This window comes from Passer domesticus, chromosome 11 (assembly GCF_036417665.1).
Source record: "Passer domesticus isolate bPasDom1 chromosome 11, bPasDom1.hap1, whole genome shotgun sequence".
In the NCBI taxonomy this organism is placed as follows: Eukaryota; Metazoa; Chordata; class Aves; order Passeriformes; family Passeridae; genus Passer; species Passer domesticus.
This window is the reverse complement of record NC_087484.1, coordinates 7,762,979-7,779,095: the sequence shown is the minus strand read 5'-3', so window position 1 is coordinate 7,779,095 and position 16,117 is coordinate 7,762,979. Positions and strand designations below refer to the sequence as shown.

Below are 16,117 nucleotides of genomic sequence, written 5' to 3'. Positions count from 1 at the left end.
AGTCTGACCATTTAAAGTGGTAGAAAACTCAACCCCAGCTCCTGGAATTCTCAGTCAGCAAACGCTGCCTAAATGCAATTTCAATGTTTTGCATGAAACTGCAGTTGTCTCTTTTCTAAACTCAACTCTGTGTTTGCAGAATATACCATTTCAAGCCTTTGTCAGTGTTCAAAGGACAACTGTCAGGGATAAATCAAATCAGGGCAAGGAACCTGGGAGGGTGAGAGATGAGGGGGCTGTAAGAATTGTGTGGGGAGGGGCCCAGGTTTGTTATCTTTCTCTTGCTGGTGATTTCTCTCCAGCCCTGCTCCTGACTGTTCCTGGGCCAGGGTGGAGCAAGCCTGGCTGTGCTCTGCCATCTTTTCCTCTACCAGTTACATAATTAAAACAATGACTCAGCTAGAAGTGAAAGTTTTATTTAATAAATATAATTTTCATAAACCATTTTCAAAACAACTACCGACCAAGCTGTACAAGGAACAAGCACACGGCCTCGCTGTCAAAGGAGCAAAAATAACATGAGGCAGCCACAGTGTCAGAGGTCCAAAATTCTTTGTATTACTTATTGCTCATTTCCAGTGGGCAACACCCCTAATCTGCCTAAAATTAAGGATCAACAGCTTTTAAAAGGTATTTCTTGCAGAGGTGAAAGCATTCCAGTTTTTTCCTTCAAAGAAGCAAGCTCAATCCCTCTTCAGTGACAAAACAGGACTCTAGATGATGATTTGTTATTTTTGTATGCATAAAACCTGAAATCTGTCATGGGGACTGCAACTAGGAATTGTAAAAATATATTCTTTGAGATAAAAATTAAAATCCTCCTGGAGCAAGGTGCACCTCATTTTTAACCATTTCCAACTGCATGCTCCACAGCCCATCTTTTACCCTGCGGTCAAAATGTAAAAAGGGCGAGAACCTGCTGCAGTTTGAAGTAATTTCCTTGAAAACCGCTGAGGAGCGATGAGCAAAGCCCCGGGCCACGGCGGGGTCTGTCCAGCCCAGCCCCGCTCTGCGCCCCCGGGAGCTGCGCGTTCCTGTCCGCAGAGCTCTTCCCCCGCAGGACACGGAGCGGGCTCAGCCGGAGCCGGGCGGCGACAGCAGCGACGTCCCCGGAGGAGCAGCAGGCGGCTCTGGGCCGGTCCTGACGCCTTGGGAGCAGCCCTGAGCTGAAGGGAGAGAGAAACCCATAGAAAGCAGAAGCCTGGCACATCCCGCGGCAGGAGCTGCCCGAGCATCCCCGGCCCCGCTCTGCTCCAAACCCAGGCGTTCCCAGGGCAGCCACCAAACCGTGCCACTGGGAACAAACAACAGCAGCAGGGAACGTGCGAAACAACCAAACAAACAGTCACAGAAAAAAAAAATCCCAGCCCAGAGGTGCAAAGGAGAGAGTCTGGCTGGGAAATCATTTAGGATAAAGGTTAAAATGAAGCCCTGGTGAAAGGTTTGCCCAGCTCTAGGAATGGCTCCTTTAAGCAGTGACATCTGTGTAACAATCTGTGTAAAAAAAGCAGTGGTGAGGGCAGTGACAATGGTGAGGTATTAGGGATTCTACACCCAAAAAAAAAAACCACCTCAAAGTAAGTGGTTCAAAAGCACATTTGCTTGAGCACTTTTGAAGACTGAATTTCACCAAAATCACAGATATTTAGAAGTATAGCAATAGCAGACAGAACTATGAAAAATAATTTAGACTGCAGCTTTGAGACACTTCTAGCATTAGAAATTTATATTTTATTCCTATAAGAAATTATAGGTGCTTAATATGCATTCTAAGTTGCATAAGCTTTCCTCAAATCTTTCTAAAAATGAAAAAGCAAAGTTTTCAGCATTCCTTCCATTGAAGCTTCTGCTCCCCTTCCTTGCTGTGATCTTAAAAAATACAGAGTATTTTTAAGCAGAATATTTACATTTTAGTTTTTGAACAGATTCAGAAAATCTCAGGTTTTTTTTCCACTGCATCCTCTTAAAAGCATGAGTTTGGCAATTAAAATTGTTTTCCTAAGCAACAAAACCAAACCCTGTTTTTCCCAGAGGCAGAACTGAGCTGCAGAGAACACAATCCCATGGAGAAGGTACTTTCTCAGGGACACTGCATAGTAAAGTGAGTGCACACTACTCTTGCTTTGAGCTACAAACATCTACTACAGGCTTTTATGGATTTCAAGGCTAAAAGGTAAATAATAAAATTTTTCCTCCCCATGGCAAAGCCTCCCCCATCCGTTCACATTCGCACTGGGAGGTGAATGCCAGCATTGCTCTGAATTTTAGCTGGATTTTTCAGTTTCCCTCATGAAGGACTCTGCACTGTGAACGGGCTCCTACATTTCAGCTATCAAAATACACAGAGTCTTTCTTCCTTGAACAGGAGCATTTTTAAAAGATCTGTGATACCAACACAAAACCCCAGTGACTTCCACACAAAACATGCGTCACACCAAAAAATCTGTCCTTAAGCAAACCACATCTGTGCCCTTACTCAATGAGACATTACTGAGTCAGATTTACTGCAAATAGAAAAATATACCTTGGCCGAGGGATGGATTCTTAAGTCCTTCCTGAATTGTTTAAATGCAAGTTTCTTCGGTAACCTTACAAACACTGGGAAAAGGGAAAGCGGGGGGAAAGGGAGGAGAGGAGATGGAAGGTTTTAAAGAAACACATAATGAGCGCAAATTATTCTTCAAATACACGACTGTGCTGCTTCTGTGCAAATCTACTCAACACACTGGTGTGGTAAGAGCCAAATACATCACCTAGAGAGCTGGGCCAGTGGAAATGCTTGGAGTGGGGTTTTTGGCAAAGCCTCTGCTCCCCTCAGCCTCAGGGTGGGACACACGAAGCACATGGACGGATGAGGGCACACGGTCACACACACTGACAGGACAATGCTGTGCCTGGCACGGACAAACGAGCACTGCTGAAAGGTGAAACACTGTGGCTGAGGTGTAAAACACAGCTAAACAGCAGATATCTGATTAGAGTGGTAAAATCATTCTCTATTTCCTAGGTATCCATGGCAGCATGAAGACTCCTAGGAAAAGAAACTACTAGGAAGAAAATTACTATTTTAAACCCAGGTTTAAGAGAGATATGAAATATAAAGGAAGTTATACGAGTTGGTGAAAATAGTATTTTGCTACTATTGCAGATCTGGAGGGGACTGGATGGGTGGCAATCAGGTTATTGTCTCTCCAGCTGGATCCAGGTTTTCAGCCCCATGCAGTGGGATTAGTCACATGTTCATACCTGCTGCATGAGAAAATGAGGCTCAATTTTAGTGTTTCTTCATCCCCTGGGCACTCGCTGGGGGGATCTAGTGCACACTGACATTTTCAACCTCAAGCTTCACTGCACTCAGGCATCTGAAGACACGATACAGAAATGCACTATGAACGCTGAATGAAACACTTATTTAAAAGGAAAGTTTACTATATTTTTTCCTTCTTCTTGTCTCATAATTTATTTTTAATGCTTAATTTCTGAACTAATCCTCACCTGTAACAGTGGGGAAAATCCCTTGTCTGCTGCAAGTTCAAATCACTAGAAATTTAACAACAAAGTTGCAATGACAATTTCTTTCCTACACAGATGTTGCCTTGAGCACTGAGATCTTGTAAACTCCACGGTACCTGCAGCCTTCATTCAGATCTGGGAGAAGCTGCCAGGCACTAATGCAAAAACAAAGCTCCAAGAGGAGAGCTGAAATAACCCCAGTTAAAGTCATGGGCAGGAAAATGAACAGCAGAGCTAAGGAAAACCTGAAGGATGTGATCCCAGGAAAGCAGGACCTGTTCCTTTGCTCATTGAACTTGGGAGAATTTGGGATGACAGAGGGATGCACTCCCCTGGCAGCAGCCCAGTTACAGTCAGCCAGGTTTGCAGCAACCCAGATTTAGGGTTTTTACCCAGAGGTAATTTTAAGATGGATCTTTACACTTTTAACTGTCTGACAGGAGGAGTATTCCAGTTATTGATGGGATGTCACTGTCAGAGGTGCCAAAGGGGGTGTCCTGGAGCAGCAGCACTTTTCCCAGTCCCCAGCCATGAACAGCTCTGTTCTAAGGCACCCTCACAGCACCTCCACTTCATCTCCCACGTCCCAGGACAAGCAGTGGGTTCAGCCTCCCTGGCTGAGGGAACAGTGAAATGCTGCTGCTCCCCAGCCCCCAGCACACACAGGTCTGTACTGGGCAGGGGAGGCACCTGCAGGATGCACCACCCAGAGCTCCAACTGTGCAATTTGTTTTTATTGGCATACTTAGGTATCAAAACATTGCCATCAAGGTCTCGGATCCTTCTGATAAACGAAGATAATTAAGCATTAATTATATCTTCAAAGTACAACGTGACCGAATATAAATACATGAAAAAGAACAAAACATGCAAAAATTCCCCAACTTTAAAAGGATTAATAATTCAAAAATTTATGCTAGTGAGACTTCTGCTCAATCCACCAATTCTTAGCAAATTTTTCCATGTCAGGATCCAGAACTGTTAACAAAACATACAGGGCATAATAAAAGATGACTGGTTTCTAAATTGTACTTTAGGAGAACAGTGAGCTGTTATATCTCTTATTATTCCAAATTACTGGTTTGTCACAGTTAACAGTGTTTTTCAAAGCAATGGCTAATATATTAGCCACTCATACACCAGCATAAATATTTGAATTGCATTTAACTCTCAAAAATTACTAAACTGATTGCTTATAGAATACAGTAACTGTCCACAGAAGTAACAAAATTGATTTGCAAACTGCTAAGACAGCATCTGCAAGACAGCTCAAAATGAATGTGTGTTTAAAAGGAAGGGTCATCATTAAAAACACAACTTTTAAAAGTATAATTGTGGAGATTCAAATTGATTCAAATTGGATCACTCAAATTTGGGAGGAGAAAGATTTCTGTCATTGCCCTACAGGGACATCTCCAGTATTAAATGTAGGATTCCAATCTGCTCATACAGCAACAAAAAGGATCAGATGGTCAGAGGTAAAAGCATTCCTTAAAAAAACCCCAAAAACCAAAAAACTTATTTAGCAATTTGTAGATATAACTAGAAAAAATCCTGGAAGCAACTGCTGTGCAGATTTTGCCAGGCCAGACAAGCCCTGCCTGGACTCAGGAGTCCTCTGGCCTTTCCTAGGGCAGTGCCGGACACTGAGCTCGCCTCAGCACCTGCTGAGGTGTGTGAGCACCACACGGCTTCCACAAGGCATTCAAAAATGTCCCTGTCAGCAAGTGGCTGAGTCCATTGTGGAGAGAGTCAAGATGCTCCTGTCGTTGGCATAGAAGGGATCCGATGAACTCCATGATCTAAAGTAACAATAAAAGAAAAGTTTGGCTGACTGGGAACTTGTATTTGTACTGGGAGGTGAGGAGAAAAGTCTATGAGAGCAAAAGACAGAAGTGTTACAAGAGCAGGTAAATTTAAAGGACTAATCTACTAATTTCATGTAGGTACCTGCAGTTCATTCAGACCTTTGGAAACAGAGGCCAATTCATGCCTGCTGTGTAATTAGCACACAGCTACAGCTATTTCCATCTATAAATTAAAACAACCAGAGGTTTTTATGCCTATTTTGCAGCTAAGTTTCAGTGCTGTGCCTTGGGAGGCTGTGAATGCTGCCTGTGTACAGAGCCCTGTGGAGCACACAGCCAGCCCTGGGAACCTGGCACAGCCATGTCCCATCCACACTGCCTGAGCCTGGGGGAGGCAAAGCTTATCTACAGCCAGGATGGAACCTGTTTCATCCTTTCCTTTTACACTTCAAAACATCAGGGAACCACCCCAGACGTCACAGCTGCTGACTCAGAGGGGTCTCACTATGTCTTTCACTTGAGGACAAATTACTGCTTGGGAAGAAATACTGTTCTTGGCTGCACAGCTTTGTAGGACTGTATGGGAAAAGCTGAAGACGTTTGGAAGGCAGGAAATCAAAACACAACAAGCTTATCCTCCAAATTAGGCTCTGTCAGAAATCTGCTGTTTCTTTAGAACTGTTCCATCCAGTGCCTTGACATGAGAACCACTAATGGGAGACCCAACAATACTGTACAAGTGATGTATGTGATCCAGCATTCTTAATATTTTAGTGACTGACAAGTCGACAGACAATTTAATGGAACAGACAGACAAAATGCATTTTAACATACCACACCACACATTTTATATTCTAACTGGCTAATGAAGCTATAGAAAATACTTCTCACATACATTTTACAAGCAGTAAATTAAGCACAAGAGACTATATTCCTGTGGCCCGCTACTCCAAGCATTTGTATGACTTTGATTCATCAAAGTTTTTATCAAAATTTCATACAAGGTTTGATTTCATATTATCATATTTGACAGAATATTGTATTTGACAGAATATCAGGAGCAGAGAATACAACAGAAGCTGCCTACAGCAAAGTTATTTAAAATAGTGCTCTTCATTCTACAGCACTTGCACAAACAACATATTCATCAGCATCACTTCAATCAACAAAAATAATTTGCAGCTACTTCCTGGTTGAACACTTAGCTGTTTTATAGAGGACAAGTACTCAAAAGACCATCCTGTTGGGGACTGCACAATCTTCTGGAGATTTAGATAAAAAACAAAGCAGTTCAAGCTCTTGAACAAAGCCTAAACAATTTTTTTATCACCCAACAGTTTTCTTAATTGTACCTTCAGCATTTCGCAAGTTGTTACTGCTTCATGTGATTTAAGCGATTAATAATTTTAAAAAATAATTAGGACTTTCTCATATTAGCAAAAATGTATAAGGGAGAAAATGATCCTTTAGCTTTTAGACCAGGCTGTCATAACTGAGTGGAAGGAGCTGAAATCATTGGGGAAAATAAATATTACTGACTTAAAAAAAATCTCCTTTCAATTTGCACTGTACATAAATTTAAGTGAAACTAGAAGATTGTTCAGAGCAATTTCAACCAGAGGTAGATGCAAAACCCACAGAACTTCAAGCCCTTAGAGTAGCACCAAGATAGTTTTGCATATTCATTGAACTGAATCCTAATGTCTGTGTTCTAAGAACTCTAAAATAATTTGGCTAGGTGGAACATAATCTGAAAACTACATGAGGTAAGCAGAAAAGAAACCTAAAAAAAGCAGACTTGAAAAAAGTTCTTAATATTCTGTCAAATACAAGTTAGCTTCAATAAGTATTTTTAAGTTCTTAAGGAAAGAAAATTTGAGTGGAACAAAGAGAAAATTGTAAAGCTGCAAATACATTGCAGAAAACAAAACACAGAATACCTACCTTATAAGAAGACTACAGGTTACTAAGGCAATTGTTAACTAACAATCTGCCCTAATTAGATAACAATAAGTGAAACAAACTAGCATGAGAAATTCCTCATTTGGAAAGCACAGTTTTACAGAGAGGTGAAAAAAACTCCAGAAAAGTTAGAGCAACTGCTAGCAAAATGTTGATTTTTATACCAATTAAATGCTCACCTTGTAGATTAAAAATTCTATTAAACTGTTTATTTTACACATCATGCCCGCTTTCTACACAGCAAGTTTGAATTAAAAATGTACTTAATAGTAACAGTTCATTTTTCATATGGAATGAAACTTCTTGCATATTCATACCCTAGATTTGTAGAAACATTGAATAAATTTCATAAGCAAGCCAGAAGAGAGAGACTGACTGAAAGCACAGACACCATGTTCAACACAAGAGTTCCAACAGAGATGAGCTACAGACCAGGCAATACCTAAAGGCAGAATCAGAGCTGACAAAGCTGTCAGGGTAAATCACCCACACGAGATTTGATACCCAATGAATGATATCACAACCTTTAACTGAAAGAGACAAAGTTCTTCAAATACAAAATGAGTTTCCTTGAAAATGTGTGAAATTCAGTGTTTTCAGGTTTGCCTTTTGACCAATGAAGGACCATGATATCATTCAGGGACAGAGATTACGATGTACAAAAGACTATTTTTACTTCTACCCCCAAATATTTCCATATTTGTTTGCTATCCCTCTTTGTTTGGAAATGGGGAGATGGCACATGAGAGGATTCAGTGAGAGCTCCTCTCCCAGCTGGGCTGACTGCAAGAGTTGCTCTGCAGACATGTTCAATTACTCAACATGCTTTCACCCCACTGACGTTTGTTTCACACGTGGTTTGTGAAGGAAAGATTTATTTAGCACATATTTTGGAATGGCACACATGATTTTGACAATATACCTTCTGGAACCCAAAAAACATTGAAAATTCTTAGAACCTGAAGACTCTGTTCTGTCAATCACTCAGATTTTAGAAATAGATTATAAAAGTTATACTACAAAAATATTTCATCTTCTTATCAATCAATGGCTGAAAGATTTAAAGGCTCTCCTCCTAACAATGAAGTTAGATTTAAGGGGGGGAATGTGAGCCTCTTGTATACCTTCAGGAGTAATGCAAGCTCCAAGGTAAATATTTGGAGGTTGTACATCAAGAACCCAAGGGAAAAGTCTTTCGACTTTACAAACAACTCCTGATTGTGAAGGCAAAAAAGTAATCATAAAAAGGAGAACAAAAACAGGAGCAAGGCTTGATTTTCTAAAGAGAAGAACGTACAAATCAAGAGAAATTACGATAGATACAACACAAGAGCTTGTAAAGCCAAACTAAACACTTCAACAGAAATCTTTCGAAAACTGTTTTTCCCCTCCCCATCCCAAAAGAAACCACTCAAAAAGAAACAAGAAGCTAATCTTTCAGGATGAAAAAAGTACAATAAAGAGTTGCATTTTCTACTTAGATAAGCAAAACCTGCAGCTGGTTTCTAGACATCTATTGCTGCAGGCTCATCGGGTTCCAGTTTATAGGAGAATCGTCTGCAGCAAAGGCTATTGAGAGAAATGCCACACCTGTTGACCCGGCTCGGGCTACACCTTCCCATTAGTCGTTCCAGCATTCTTCTAACAGATGTGCATGCTGTTTCCCCATCTGAGAAGCAGCACATGGAGTCCAAGCAGTTGATACCTGAACCTGCCTCAGTAAGCTGGAAAGAAAAAATAAAAAAAGAAAGAAAGGAAAAAGAAAAAAGAAAAATCAGTACTCATAAATTCTAGCAATGAAGATGTTACCAAAGAAACACTTAGGAAAAGCAGGTTTTTTTAGCTAGAGTGTTGAATATTTTTCAATTTTATAGGAGAACTACAACAATAATATTACCACTCCCTAAGGTCTACATACACTAAAATTTGTTCTTCCCAAGGTTTGATTGCAGCCTTGTTGAGTGCATGGAAATGGTCTGGCACCACATCTGCCTAACCCTGGAAATGAACTGCTCAGGAATTCCCTCCACCAAACCCCACAGCAGAGCACATGCACTGTCAGCTGGGATGCCTTGATTTACCTACAACAATTTCTATCAGCTCCGTCCTGTTTTAAGGGAAATTTATCAAGACAAAGCTTCAGGCTGCAGAATACAACACAGTAACTGGATCCCAAGTAATTCTTCCTCAAGCACATGACGAAACTTCCTAGAATAATTGACATTATATCACTCCCATATATACCCTTGGCTTGATACAGAACAAAAGCACATTCCTGATTTTAAACATGGTTTATCCAAAAGCAAACAAGGCTGATGTCAGAAAGGTTCAGTCATGTTCATGCCAGCATGAAGAATAATTCAGCATTAGCATAAAAAACTCTTTCAAAGCTCATGTTTTGTAGGTGAAGAAAAAAAGGAATAAAAGAAATAAAATGAAAAGAAAGCAGCAACAGATGTATGGGTGTAAGTGCCACCTACCAGTGTGCTCCTCTACAGCACTGCTGCACCAACTGCAGCATAACTGGAATCTCCTGCTTCTGCAGAGAGAATATCCTAAACTGACTTCAGTACCATTCTAAAGAGAAATAAAAATGTGAACTGTGGGGATGCTTCTTAATTTAATTTTAAACTCTCCATGAGAGCATCCTGTCAAACAAATACTAAACACAGAGGCTGAACTTTACCCTCTCCTCACACCAGGAGAAAGAAGAATTCTGGGAGGAGGCATCTTAGTCCATGACAGGACACAACTCACTTAAGACCTTCCCACAACTTTTCACTGTGACACTAAAGGTCACTGACTGTTGTCTGAAGATTCTATTTTTGAGCCCAAATTTATTCTATGCCACCCACAGTTGCCAAAAACTGCAAGGAAAGCAAAGAATCTCAAGAGTTCCCTATGAGAATGGTTTACTATGAGTAGACCCACTCTCCTTCCTAATCCCCCCAAACAGGCAGCTGGACACATTTACAGCTTCACAACAGAACAGCCTACACAACAAAGAAGAGGCAGCTAACAGAAACAAGAGGCTTTTGGAAATACAAGAGAAAAATCTCAGCTGGTAGGACAAGGAGGAACACATGCAGAAGTGGTGTTTGTTTCCATGCACCTTTCCCTGTGCCTGCCCCTTCCTCAGCCCTGTGCCACATTCCCCACAGCCCCTCCAGACCTTCCCATCGCAGCACTCATTGTGATGTTCACAGAACTGTCACTCAGCAGCTGCTGGAATGTGCAGGATTCTCCACAAACTGAGCCCCCTGATCCTGTGGATGCTGTGCCTCAGAGGCCGTGGCTGAGTACAGGCAGAACACACTTTAACTCACACACTCATCTGGGGGGTCTTTGGGACACAGAAGGAACATTTACTGTGACAATGAACTTCTGTACCTGAGAGGCAGGAGCAGAAGATTTGCAGTGACAGGTCTGGAAAGGGTTCTGGTTAAAAGACAAACAAAACAAAACACATCTCAACAGAGCTGAGTCCCTGAACACCCTCATGTGATGACCACCATGACTGGTCCCAGCTGCAGTGCCACAGAAGACACCAGAATCAGGAACTGCACACTTTGCAGCACTGCAGCACCAGCAAGTATGACCTTCAGAGCCCCTCAGACTGTGCTCCCAGAATTGTGACACAAGAGATTACACAGAGTAGAAGGAATTCCCATTTGGAGGTCAGCAGGCAACCCCCCTGCTGCAGATGGAGTGACCTTCACAGCTGTGGTCACAGCAATACAAAACTGAAACATTCCAACACTCAGGATTTCAGACAGAGTATTTAGTTCATCCATTATGCTCAAGCAGACCTTTAAATTTACTGCAGAAAGTCACATACAGTGGCTGTATGCTGGATCAGATGAACCAGAGCATTTTTTCCCTTAGAATCTGTCACCCTGAGAGCCAGGAGTCCTGGATATTATCCAAAGACTGTCAGAAAGAGGAACCAAGAGTAACCCAAACAAGCTTCCAAGGAGCAAACCCCTCAGCTCCGGATTTTGGAGGTCTAATGACTCTTTTTTTGGAGAATCTCTTTTTTCTTCACAAGTTAGATACAAAAAGCAAGGATCATGCTTGAACTACAACCTCTGGAAAAGTTACTATCACTTTTTTAAAAAATGGCAAATGAGACCTTATATTAAGTCTGGAAACAACAATTCCTTCTGTTAAACTCACAGTTAAGTGTAAAGAAATGCTGTGAGAACATTAAGGATAAAAAGTCTAACTAGAGATATTGTTTATCATTGCCTGGTGAACATGGATTTTTCTATTTCCACTACCTGTAAGAAAGATACATATGCTAGAGTCCCTTTTCTCACTTTCTCTCTGTGGAGGACAATTATAGTCATAATTTTATACCAAAGCAAAACCTGGCATGGCAAGGCAGGAAGGCATAACGTTCCCTGAAGACCTGAAACAAACCCTCAGGAAACACAAGGCAGGAGAGACAATGCTTTAAAAAAATTCATGAAGATAGAGAAATACCAGGCATTATTAATATTTGGGTGGCAAACAAAGTATGTTCATAAGGTGAGATTTGGAATCTCAATAAACATAATACTTCATATGAGAATGGCCCATTGGATGTAATAAATCAAAAAGCAACTGAGGTGCAGAATTAAAGAATGATTCAGCTTGCTAAAGAAAAAAAAAACAAACCAACATTCTATGATGTATTTTTTCTTGTAGATACCAAAAATATGAGTATTTTGGAGATGGCTCAATGACTGTCTCTGTATGATACAGGTAAATAAATACACACACATTAGGGTACAGTGGGAGTACTACCTAGTGCAGGTAAGAACTGTCGGGCAGGCAAGATGGGTCTAGCAGCTGCCTACTGTCCTCCCCTCTGTGCCTGCTTTCAGCAAAGTCACATGCTGAGCTGACTGAACCCTTATCTTCTTCCATCTGGAAGGACAGAAAAGCAACAGATCTTATAAAGCACCATGCTTGCATTGCTTTAAAACAGTTACCATTCTTACAAGAACTTTCACAGGTCTGGTCTTGAGAGAACAAGGCAATTTACAAGGTCAAGAGGCAATTTTTATTTTTGGTGGATCAAATGCAGTTTCTCAGCACCAAAGTTTGGCCTTTTTGTGCTCTATAGACTACAAGGAAACCAAACAAATTTGGAATCTATCTAAAATTCTTAGAGATTCTGGAGTTTTACTTGTTTTCTCCCATCTAACAGAAAGAACCATTTCAGTTTGTTTATCTTACTGCAGGTTATTCCATACGCCACAAGACAGACATTTCAACCCAAGATGTAATCACACTGAAAAGTTGGGACTTTGAGGGATGGGGAATGTGTTCAATCCTGTACACCAAGTTAAGAGCACTGCAGGGTACTCTCCTGAGCCCAGATCCCAGCTGCCAACATTCTGATGCCACAATTAAGTTAAAACTTTCTCCCTACTGTAAATCTCACAATCTGTAACCTTTAATATACTGTATACAAAAATCCCAAACAATTGGATTTAAAATTTTTAAAGAAAATATATAGGAATGTTGACATCTAACAATTTCACTGCCATGATGTTTTTATCACTCCTTTTTCTACTCTTTGTATCAAATTAACCTGCAAGTGCCAAATTATTTCATTATTTCCATGTCATTAGACAAAGGTTTCTTCAGGTAAGTAGTATGTGCATTTTTGTGACTATTGTCAAACACAAAATGGTGCATTCTTCCCTCATTTCCTCATCTTCCTACAATTGATTTTGTGGATTAGCCAACAGATCAACACCAAGCTTTGCTAACACAATGAACAAGTCTGTAAAGGAAGAGATCACCCTTGATCCAAGTGCAGCACATCAGGGGGTTCTGGCACACCTCACTAGTGGGAATTCATGCTTCCACTGGGACAGTTTTCTTGGAAATTGCACGTTCCTTACAGAAAACATAGGCTGTACAAGGAACAGAAACCTCTCTGCTCTCGACACAGCTGGGCTGGGTCAGACCTGAAAGCTGCAGGGGGGAAGCCCTGTGGAACAGGACTAGAGGAGAAAATACAGACAAGGAATGAATGCCTTAAAGGCAGGGCCTGGAGCTCTGGAGCCAGCTAAAGAGCAGATCTGGACTGAGATGAAGGGAAAGCCAGGCAACAACAGACTCATGAGGGTGGAGATGGGGAAAGAACAGGGTTTGGCTGTGACAAGGTAAATGCTCCAGAGCCCTGGATATAACACTGTGCACTGACAGCCTTCTCTGTAAATAAACTCTTTCTGCTGTCTTACATTTCCCCAGTTCTGGGTACAGTTCATAACACAATGTCCAAAGGCAGAAACTCTGTAAACATAGTTAATCCCATCAGCAAATAGAATTAAAACATCTGTCCAAGCAACACTTCTCAAATGTGACTTAAGATTTCTGACAGTTCTTACAAAGCACAGGACATGTAGACATACATGCACACAGAACACTTTCTTTACAGATAAAAACATGGAATGAGATACAGTGGGACCCAGTTAGCATCCGAGGATACATATTTCACATATTCCAAGAACAGGAGAGACACCTATGAAGGAAAGCAGTGCTCAGCCAGACTCCAGCTAAGCACACCTGCACCTGCCTGTGCTGCCTCATTTCCTCTTCATCCCATGCTCCAAAAGGGACAGTAAAGTTCAGAGGCAAGACTTTAACAGGCACACACAAGAGTGCAATTCTGACTTACAGGAATCACCTGGACACTTAGAAGATCCCCTCAAAGATCTTAACTGTACATCACCAATGTACTCAATACAAATGTGAACATTTTTGCACACTGTGAAGCCTACAGAAATAAAAAAAACATTGTAACATCATACTTCTCTTTAATTTGCATTCATAAAAGAAGCTGTCTTTTGATCTCAAGAGAAGAGTAAGCATTTTGGCAGCACAAGGCGTAACTCAGTTTAACCTGCAGTTATGCTCCTTTTGAGACTCTTAATACATATTTACAAACAACAAAAACCTGCCAAAGTCTGTTCATCAACCTCCATGCATTCTGCAGTCACAAAGGATGCAGTCCCTGGGTGGGCATGTACAAATGAGGTGTGACAGATTAGCTGCTTTACAGCTACATATTCACCAGGCAGCTGTTTTGTTTCATGCTCCCACAGTTTTCCTTGTCTTATTGCTTTGGGAAAACCACAGAAACCAACTCACGCTCTTCACTCCAAATTAGATTTTATTTAGTATAGTGAAGTGAGTAGTTTCGGTCTATCAATGGATTTTCCTTTTCACTGTTTTAGGCAAGGATCCACAGGATAACTTCTGAACTTTGTCCAAAGACAGAATAAAGGACTAGAGAAACCTGAACCTTTGTTTCCTTCTTGTTGCACTTTACAAGCTCAACTGCACATTAGAAGGCAGCCAGTGCTCGTACTTCAGGTACAAGCAGATACTGAAGTGCAAAAATTCTGACTTACAAGAGAATTGGATTTGCATAAACATTTGTTACTCATGGACAAAACACATTTCCTGTTTTTTTCAACTCTTCCTTAAGTGTAATATGAAGAAAATTGCCTCACATTAGCAAGGATTCTCCTGGTTTTAGCATTTTAACAGCTACAGTGCGGCATTCCTAGACAGCTTTATTTTTCTTTTACTATCCAGCTGTATAACCATTATGATGTCTTTAGTTTTTTAAATTTTAGCAGAATGATCTGTTCTAAACCGTTGGTGTAGCTATGATGTGTGATGTAATTAATTTTAATAATTAATTGAGAAAACAAACTTACACACATTTATCCACAGTTTTTAAAATGTAACTTGATAAACCAAGATATCTGATAAACTAAGAATTTGGAAAGCTAACTTGTAAAGGCTTTTGCAGAGGGACATCTCTAATATGTTGCTAAGTTTAACAGCTTTCAAAAGCTATACTGTACTTTGCCTGTTTTAAAGCTATTAAGTGCTGAATTCAAAACAAAACAAAATTGAACCAGCCCACCACTATCCCCCTGGGTGTTTGGAAATCCAAGGTGTTGTGTTTCACCCTGGGGTCACTAACACCACAGCACAATGGCTATTTCAAGTTTTGCCTTGTAAAGTTGTAGTGCACTCTCAGAGGAAATACAAAACTTCTCTCTTTTGGTTTCACAAACAGCAATTAAGTCCCTAAAATGTAGGTTAGTTGGTACTCCTAGGCACCTATTTGCACATTTTTAACAACAAAGTCACCTTGAAAAATATTTAAAAGGAATCAGATCTTTGCATTAATTCTTGCTGTAGGATGTGGAATTAAACAGATTGAGACATTGCTGATGCATATGAATACTTAAGTCTTACAAAAGAGAATCAGCATTTGACAGCATTTCATGTGCTGATCTCAGTGCATTTGAAGAGCTGCAGAATCATGTTTTACCTACACAGACACATGTATGCTTTGATCTTGTTTTGAATAATTTTCTGGGACTTTGTAGCCAAATGCCTTTAGGAATATGTATCTATACACATTGAAAACAAACAACACTCACTTTATAGCTGCACAAAACAGACACAAAAAGCCTCAGCTGCACAAGGGTATGGATGCACCCAAGCTTCAAACATAATCTGCTCTTTTGACACAATTGAAAGCAAATTAAAATGGGCAAATAACTTGCAAGAAATTGCTGCCTAAAGTACATGGATCTTCCTGTCACAGCCTTATAAAGCTGAAATTATCCAGCATGCAAAATGTTAATTTTTATCATAAAGAAACCAAAAGCATTATAACCATGCTAGAAACTACGATTATTTAAAAATGGATGCAAGAACAGCTGATCTTTATTCTGGAAGTTGAACATCATGCTAGGGATGTTTTTTCCTCAAAAGAAAAAAAAGCACGTCCAACACATGCTACTTAGGAG

At 40.5% G+C, this 16,117-nt stretch overlaps 1 protein-coding gene and 1 long non-coding RNA gene across 12 annotated transcripts in view; one reads left to right on the top strand and one right to left on the bottom strand.

The window, feature by feature from the left end:
* Nucleotides 1–400: 400 nt before the first annotated feature.
* ATP11B (ATPase phospholipid transporting 11B (putative)) overlaps nucleotides 401–16,117 on the bottom strand; it is a 65,403-nt gene continuing 49,686 nt past the window's right edge. For 2 of the 11 annotated variants that reach the window (XR_010346147.1, XM_064385386.1), the window contains 3 exons: nucleotides 8,874–9,007; nucleotides 2,525–2,598; nucleotides 401–1,166 (listed from right to left, as the gene is read on the bottom strand). Coding sequence is in view for 9 of the 11 variants with exons in the window: in XM_064385386.1 (XP_064241456.1) it covers nucleotides 2,565–2,598; nucleotides 8,874–9,007 (168 nt within the window). In the remaining 2 variants the exon portion in view is untranslated. Of the gene's footprint in view, nucleotides 2,599–4,226; nucleotides 5,316–7,477; nucleotides 9,008–9,763; nucleotides 9,861–12,071; nucleotides 12,195–14,006; nucleotides 14,059–16,117 lie in introns of those variants that run through there. The other 9 variants (XM_064385383.1, XM_064385385.1, XM_064385382.1 and 6 more) reach the window with 6 other exon arrangements.
* LOC135278705 (uncharacterized) lies at nucleotides 10,492–14,576 on the top strand. The gene is made up of 3 exons (XR_010346149.1): nucleotides 10,492–11,287; nucleotides 11,973–12,029; nucleotides 14,519–14,576. It is a non-coding gene; the product is annotated as an uncharacterized LOC135278705 (long non-coding RNA).